Here is an 8,391-nt window from a genome sequence, read left to right as displayed (position 1 = left end):
GAGGGAGGGAATCCCTGGCTACCATGTGTTGTGATTCAGTCTGAGGCTCCTCAGGGAACGGCTGGAGCTCTGCCGGCTCCATGCTCAGAGGGGGAGGACGAGGAACAGGAGGAGGAGGAGGAGGCCCAGGCAGACGGGGAGGAGGAATGTCAGGCCGAGGGAGAGGGAGAACAGCCTGAGACCCCCGGGGTGGACCTCTCCCCAGCGAGTAGCCTGGAGTCCTTAGATGAGAACGCACAAGCCATCATCGATCTCAGGCAGAGAAGAGCAGCACAACGAAGGGGACAATTAGCCAGGTATTACCATCCCTAATAGGCAACAGCTGGGTTTGGGTGTGGTTCTCCCCAGAAAGGCTGAAAAGGCAGGCCCGCCCTTCCTGTATTGTGGAGAATTATCTTTTGGGAGTCCTGTGACCTTGCTTCGATCCTTGGCGTCTCTGATTCTGGCTTGTGGCCTTGAAGGCTGAAACCTTGGGGGAGGCGTGGGTCTTATTCTCTACAGTGGTGGGTGTGCCAGCAAGAAGCCTGTTGCATGGTCTGGCCGTCGTGACTCTTCTGTGAAGCCTCATAGCATCCCAGTGTGTAAGAACAGGTTTTTCTCTGTGTTTGTGTTCAAAAATATAAAGTGACTTTGCGTTTTACCAGCGTGTCTGGCTGCTTTTTTCAGTTGGTGCTGAAGTCTGGGGGCACCCAGACGGAACACCATGCAGAGAAAATTTAAGATGGTTGGACTTCCCAGAATTGCTGGCTGAAGAATCCTGGGAGTTGAAGTTCACCCATTTTAAAGACCCCAAGTTTCATTGAACTACACTCAATTCTTTCAAACCGCAAGCCATTTTATTATTGACTTTCACAGACTAAGAAATAACTTTAATTACAGAAGCCATAACGTCACTCAGTGTCACTTCAATTCATAGTCTTAAGGAGCAGGGGGAGAAGGGGAAACCAACATTCTTACACATAACAAAGAAGGGGGGGGTAACATGATTTAAAAAACAACAACCCCAACATCGTTAAGGATCAGGATTGAAAGAACCGTGAACAAGAAGCTTAAAATAATCCCAGATCAGCCTTAAACAGCCGAAAAGATCACATTTTTATCTTTTCATCCTATCGAAGTTAAGACGATGCTGTGATTTTGTGATAAAAACACGCACGCACACACTTTTTGCATGTGTAAAGAGGGCTATTTCTGAAGCCAAAAAGGCTCCACAGCTGGCAAAGCTACGGAAGAATGACGCAAATAAATCAAGTGTTAAAATACGACAGCTGGGGGTGTGTGTGTGTGCAGAGGCAACCCCAGAATATTAATATAATCCATCAAATTTTGTTTAGCAAAGCCATGAAGGAAGGAAGCAATGCTTGCAATCTAAAAATAATTGTTAACGACATCTAGACGTGGATAAATGAAGGATTTCTCCATCAATGAAACTTTCCATGGAAGTGGATAATTGATGTCATAGAAGTTTAGTTAAGTCATGCGGCGATTCTTAAAAAGTCGATGAAGATTTTAAACATTAATTTCATTTTCTCCCTTGCTGCTTTGCTGCGTAAGAAAAACTATTGCTGGGAGAGCTGAAAAAACGATTGTTCTTCCTAAAAGTGGTGCTTTCCCCTTTAAAAATTCTGGATATATGAAGGGTAGCAAAGTTCCACCTGGAGCATACCACTTCATGCCGTGGAGGGGGGAACGTGTCTAACAGGGGGCTGGAGGGGTGAAAAGCGTAACCGGGAAGGCTAAGAAATAAAACCACAATAAATCAAGTTATTAGCAAGTAGAAAACAACACCTGAAAATTCATTCCTGATTGGGGGATTTCAATTTTTCTTGCTTTTAGTTCAGGCAAGAGGCAAGGGGAAGCCCCCTTTCTGACGAAGTGGTACATTCTTGCAAAGCGTTACCGTCCAGTTGCGCAGAAACTGGTCCATGGACATCACTCGCTGTCACCAGATAAAAGTGAGTGTTGCACAATCGCATCCTTTTGGGCGCACAAATTGCACACCAGAACATCCAAGATCTGGGCCGCTCCTTCTGTTTCAAATATGGTCCCTTTAAGAGGCGTAGACTTCAACTCCCAGAATTCCCCAGCTCCAGTTGGAATTCTGGGAGTCGAAGTCCACCACTCTTAAAGGGACGACGTCTCGTAAACGCCGCTTCGGAGGAGCCGTCCTGTTTGCAGAGCAATGCATGTCTCCTCTACTCCTTGGGGATTTCAAACATGCACAGAGTTTTATATTTCTGCAGGAGCTTGTTCTTGGTTTTGACTTGTTCCCGGAGATTCTGCAGCTGCTGTTGCTGCTGGTCGGGGCTCAGGCCGATCCCTTGCATGGTCTTGATCAGCTTGTGGGTCTCCACAAATTTAGTCCTCAACTCGTTCAGTAACTGGTGGGCCTCCTGGCTGTCTTTATTCATGCTTAAAAAGAAAGAAATGGGAAAACAGGATCAAAATAATCTCCTTCTGTTAACATCATTTATGTGCCAAGAAATAGTGCAACCCTCTGATCTTTGGAAAATGATTTTTTAATTAATAGAAACATAGAAACATAGAAGACTGACGGCAGAAAAAGACCTCATGATCCATCTAGTCTGCCCTTATACTATTTCCTGTATTTTATCTTAGGATGGATATATGTTTATCTCAGGCATGTTTAAATTCAGTTACTGTGGATTTATCTACCACGTCTGCTGGAAGTTTGTTCCAAGGATCTACTATTCTTTCAGTAAAATAATATTTTCTCACGTTGCTTTTGATCTTTCCTCCAACTAACTTCAGATTGTGTCCCCTTATTCTTGTGTTCACTTTCCTATTAAAAACACTTCCCTCCTGAACCCTATTTAACCCTTTAACATATTTAAATGTTTCGATCATGTCCCCCCTTTTCCTTCTGTCCTCCAGACTATACAGATGGAGTCCATGAAGTCTTTCCTGATACGTTTTATGCTTAAGACCTTCCACCATTCTTGTAGCCGTGTTTGGACCCGTTCAATTTTGTCAATATCTTATGATTTTTAAAATATACGTGGTTAGCAAAATTCGAGACCAAGGTACAAAGAATAAATTAGAATTACTTTAATAATAATAATAATTTATTAGATTTGTATGCCGCCCCTCTCCCAGGACTCAGAGCAGAATTAGAATTACTTTATAATATGTAAATAGAATATGTAAATAGATATATTGCTCTTAAGTTAAAATGGTACATAGAAAATATGCCTCCGTCTTGGTGGAAAGTTATGAATGATGTTTGGTGGTGGGCACTATGAGCATAGAGCACATTGTTACTTGTTGCGTGCTTTTATTATAAAAATCAATAAAAAATTTTATTTAAAAAAAATAATGATTTTTAAAATGTCTTTTCTGATTATTATTATTTTTAATGAAGCAAACTCTTGGCTGCATACTTAACTTTTTTTAAAAAAATAAAAGTCCTCTATTCAGCATCCTCGATTTTAATTTTCTTTCTTTCTCTTTCAACATTGGAAATTTTTAAGATGTTGGATAACCCTCTGTCTGAAGTAGTGTAGGGCTTCCTGCCTAAGCAGGGGTTGGACTAGAAGACCTCCAAGGTCCCTTCCAACTCTGCTATTCTATTCTATTCTAGTCACTTTGAGCAGGACTTTATTGATTAATTATTTCTTTATTCAATCAGTTGGCTGCCAGACTCACATACTTTTTGCTATCCTCGGGTGCTCTCTTTGAGTATGACTTTCATCGAAAAACATTTTCCAAATGGGAAGGTTTAGAAATTCCAAGGTTTTTGCCCACCACCGGAAAAAACAAACAAAAAACCCAGTTATTTGAATGAAGGCATCCCATTATTCCTACTCCCCCACAGCCCCCTCTCTGTGTTGATGGACCAAGCGATCATGGGCAGTTAGGAAGTTTGAAATATAAACAAACCAACTTGGGGAAGGAAAGCAGAGAAAGGACGTGTTTAAGAGTTCCTTGTTTTTGAAAACAAGAGAATTGTAACTCCGACTTTGTGGTTGGAAGAAAGCATTATATCTGGGACTTTCCATTAGCAGTTGGATGGCAACCAAAGCTGGGACTAAATAAGCTTTTGCAAAACAGGCAGGAGAAAACCCCCCAAAATATTTACTCTTGCGTGTGTCGTAGGAAGGAACAGCCCCCAATTTTCCTTTGGTTGGCCGGGTATGAAGATCCAGAACTTGGAAAAGTTAAAATTGCTTTACTGTCTCTTTGAATGTAGACTAATCAGCCTTCATCAAAATGAAATGTTTGTTGCTTACACCTCAGAGTTCCTCCTCCTACTTTGGTTGGTTCTATAGAAACATAGAAGATTGACAGCAGAAAAAGACCTCCTGGTCCATCTAGTCTGCCCTTATACTATTTCATGTATTTTATCTTAGGATGGATATATGTTTATCCCAGGCAGGTTTAAATTCAGTTCCTGTGGATTGACCGACCATGTCTGCTGGAAGTTTGTTCCAAGGATCTACTACGCTTTCGGTAAAATAATATTTTTTCATGTTGCTTCTGATCTTTCCCCCAACCAACCTCATATTGTGTCCCCTTGTTCTTGTGTTCACTTTCCTATTAAAAACACTTCCCTCCTGAACCTCATTTAACCCTTTAACATATTTAAATGTTTCGATCATGTCCCCCCTTTTCCTTCTGTCCTCCAGACTATACAGATTGAGTTCATGAAGTCTTTCCTGATACATTTTATGCTTAAGACCTTCCACCATTTTTGTAGCCCGTCTTTGGACCCATTCAATTTTATCCATCTCTTTCTGTAGGTGAGGTCTCCAGAACTGGACACATTATTATTCCAAATGGGGTCTCACCAGCACTCTATACAGTGGGGTCACAATCTCCATCTTCCTGCTTGCGATACCTTGTTATACTTCAATCAGTAGTAACTCGGTGGCTTGGTTGCTGGAACCGGCAGTGACCCAGGCCTGCCATGCCCCCATGTCAGTTCTCTACCCTCTTGGTGTTTTGCTTCTCCACATGTGAAGAAGTTTTGTTTTAACACAGGCGCATCACGTCCCCGAGCAAATTGGCAGTGAAGAAAACCATAACTCACCCGATACACTTCCTCTATTCTATTCTATTCTATTCTATTTTCAATTCTATTCATCCATTGTATTCTATTTTTTCTATTCTATTCATCTATTCCATTCATCCATTCCATTTTATTCTATCCTGTTTTCTATTCTATTTTCAATTCTATTCATCTATTGTATTCTATTTTCTATTCTATTCATCTTCCCTATTCTATTCTCCAGTTGGAGATGCCCCCCAGCCTGGAAACCCTTCCTCCCCCCCCCATCCCTCCCCTCCCCCGGTAGACTGCTCGTGTCCCGGGAGGCTCGGCGGGGGCCATTTACCATTTGATAATGTCGCGCACCAGGGGCAGGAACGAGGAGTCCTCCAGGCCCGGGGCGGCGGCGGGCGGCTGCTGTGCCGGGGGCGGCAGGAACGGGGGCTCGGGCGCGGCGCAGGGCTGCGGGGGCGCGGGGGGCGGCGCGGGGGCGGCGGGCGGGGGCTCTCCGGGGGCCTGGGGGGTCCCGGCGGGTTGGGGGCCTCCGGGGAGCGGCGGGGGCGGCGGGGGGCCCGGATCGTCCAGCGCCGCCCGAGGACCCGTTACGCCCGGCGCGGCTCCCGGAGTGGCCATGCGCCCCGGTGCGCTTTTACGCACTTGGAGAGGCGCGCCGGGCGGCCGCTTTGGCGCTCTGCGCGCTTTCCGGAGAGGATCGCCCGGCGCCCTCAGCAACCGTCGCAGCAAATGCACGCTGCCCGCGTTGCAAAGAGGGCAGGCCGTGCTGCACCGCCTCCGCGGCCGCTTTTGCACGTCAGCAGCGCCGGGGAGCCTCCGCCTCCTCCTCCTCCTCCTCCTTTGGCTCCGCTGCGCCGCCTTTGCTGCAGCGGCCGGGCCCGGAGCTCTCCAGCTGCCGCTGCCTTTCTTTGTCTGCCTTTCCTTGCTTGCTGGCTTCCTTTCTTTTTTCTTTCTCATTTTATTTATTGATTTATCCATTTGTTTGTTTGTTTATGCATTTGTTTATGCGTGTGTTTATATATTTATGCATTTATTATGCGTGTGTTTATTTGTTTGTTTATGCATTTGTTTATTTTTATTCGTTTGTTTTTTGTTTGTTTAATTTATAATTTGTGTTTCAAAGCAGACCCTACACCAGTGATGGCGAACTTATGGCACAGGTGCCACAGGTGACACGCTGAGCCATATCTGTGGGCATGGGAGCAGATAGGCCCTAACTCAGTTGAGTTGGAGTTGGATGGCTCATAAATCTAACAAAATTATTTATTTGTTTATTTATTTATTTATTTACTTACTTACTTACATACTTACTTACTTACTTACTTACTTACTTACTTACCTACCTACCTACCTACCTACCTACCTACCTACCTACTTACTTATTTATAATAGGAATGGCATAAACATAAACAAAAGCAAGTAGGTACAGTATAGGTAAATTAGGACAATAGGACAGGAATAGCATGCACAATGGTGCACTTTTGCACACCCCTTACAGACCTCTTAGAAATGGGGAGAGGTCAACAGTAGACAATCTAAGGTTGAAGGTTTTGGGGTTTGGAAAAGAAACCACAGAGTCAGGGAGTGCATTCCAGGCATTGATCACTCTGTTGCTTTCCTCCTCCTCCTCCCCACCTTCTCCCATCCTCTAAGTCAGTGTTTCCCAACCTTGGCAATTTGAAGATATTTGGACTTCAACTCCCAGCTGGCTGGGGAATTCTGGGAGTTGAAGTCCAGATATCTTTAAGTTGCCAAGGTTGGGAAACACTGCTCTAAGTTACCCTATACAGATTTGTAGAAAGATTTAATTGCAAAAAGGTGGTGAGCCTACATTTAAGGAGAAGATTTCACCCTTCCAGGGAGGAGAACTGATCGTCATTGAATCCCAGCGTATGATTCCTGGGAATCTTTTTAATTAATCAGAAAAATGATTGATTCATCTCCCCCCCAAAAGCCTAATTACTTCCCTGACAAAAGAAAGCAAAAATAACACCCCATTTCTTGTAGGTTGGATTGCAGGCGTCAGTTCATAGGAAAATGACTCGCAGGAAAGCTGCTTCCCAATTTGTTTTAAGTAAATATTAATAAACAGGTGCTATTTATATCTAAACTGAAAATCTGGGATGAGTGTCTGAGCTTAGCGGATGCTACTAAAAATAACTAATATAATCAACAGCTGATTTCCAGGAAAGAAAGAAAGGGAGAGAGAGAAAGAGAGAGGAAGGAAGGAAGAGAGAAAGGAAGGAAGAAAAAAGGAAGGAAAGAAATCCTTCCGCACGAATCCCAGCGACCAATTAAGTCCCACAGAGTGGGCCTTCTCTGGGTCCCGTCAACTAAACAATGTCGGTTGGTGGGCCCCAGAGGAAGAGCCTTCTCTGTGGCGGCCCCGACTCTCTGGAACCAACTCCCCCCAGAGATTAGAACTGCCCCTACTCTCCTTGCCTTTCGTAAGCTCCTTAAACCCCAACTTTGTCGTCAGGCATGGGGGAACTGAGACATCTCCCCCGGGCATATACAATTTATGCATGGTATGTTTGTATATATGTTTGCTTAGTAAATGGTTTTTTAAAAATATTTTAAACTATAATTTAGATTTGTCATGAATTGTTTTATTTTATTGTGAGCCGCCCCGAGTCTGCGGAGAGGGGCGGCATACAAATCTAAATAATAAATAAATAAAAAGAAAAAATGAAAGAAAAGAGAGATTTCCCCTGGTTTTACGAACTAAAGCTTCTATTCTGGCACCTTGGAAGTTGGAACTTATTTTTACAATCCGACCAATCAGGCATTTACAGTGGGGGTGTCCCTCTGAGCTTCCTGCCAATCAGCTTCAAGCTCTGTTGAGAGAATTGGTGCTAGACTTATGATTGGGGGCCACCACAACAGGAGGAACTGTATTAAGGGGTCATGGCATTAGAAAGGCCTTAAAGCAACATTTGTCAAACTTGCCAACTTTAAGACAAGTGGACAATCTGGGGAATTCTGGGAGACGAAGTCCATGCGTTTTAGAGTTGCCACTATGGGGACCCCTCCTCTACTCCAAAAAGGCTGCTAATTTATCGGGCTTTCTGAACATGCTCAGGAATTGAGGCTACCAAAGCTGATTTCCCAGAACCCAGGCAAACTTTGCCCTGCGAACCCCTTGCGATAAGGCCTCCAGATAAGGCCTTGGGACCCTTCTGCAAATTTGAACAGCCTTTGGGGGAAGAGGTGAAGACACCTGGAGGGGGGAGACATGGACAGACCCTGCAGATCCAAAGGTTAATAAGGCCAGGGAGTGGACAGCACTGTGCAATTCCCCCCCCCTCCCAACTTTTCTCGACTCTGGCAAGCTCACTACTTACACAAATGAAACCCTCAGCTCAGGC

At 44.3% G+C, this 8,391-nt stretch overlaps 1 protein-coding gene across 1 annotated transcript; it reads right to left on the bottom strand.

Annotated features, from left to right (window-relative positions):
* Positions 1–814: 814 nt before the first annotated feature.
* On the bottom strand, positions 815–5,769 carry MED9 (mediator complex subunit 9). Its single transcript, XM_070761411.1, has 2 exons — positions 5,355–5,769; positions 815–2,412 (listed from the first exon to the last, which is right to left on the bottom strand). Exons 1-2 carry the CDS (start codon positions 5,639–5,641, stop codon positions 2,196–2,198), a joined length of 504 nt encoding a protein of 167 aa, XP_070617512.1. The 5' UTR covers positions 5,642–5,769; the 3' UTR covers positions 815–2,195.
* Positions 5,770–8,391: the final 2,622 nt, after the last annotated feature.

The sequence above is a fragment of the Erythrolamprus reginae genome, chromosome 9 (assembly GCF_031021105.1).
Source record: "Erythrolamprus reginae isolate rEryReg1 chromosome 9, rEryReg1.hap1, whole genome shotgun sequence".
Lineage (NCBI taxonomy): Eukaryota > Metazoa > Chordata > Lepidosauria > Squamata > Dipsadidae > Erythrolamprus > Erythrolamprus reginae.
This window is presented reverse-complemented; position numbering and strand designations above follow the sequence as displayed.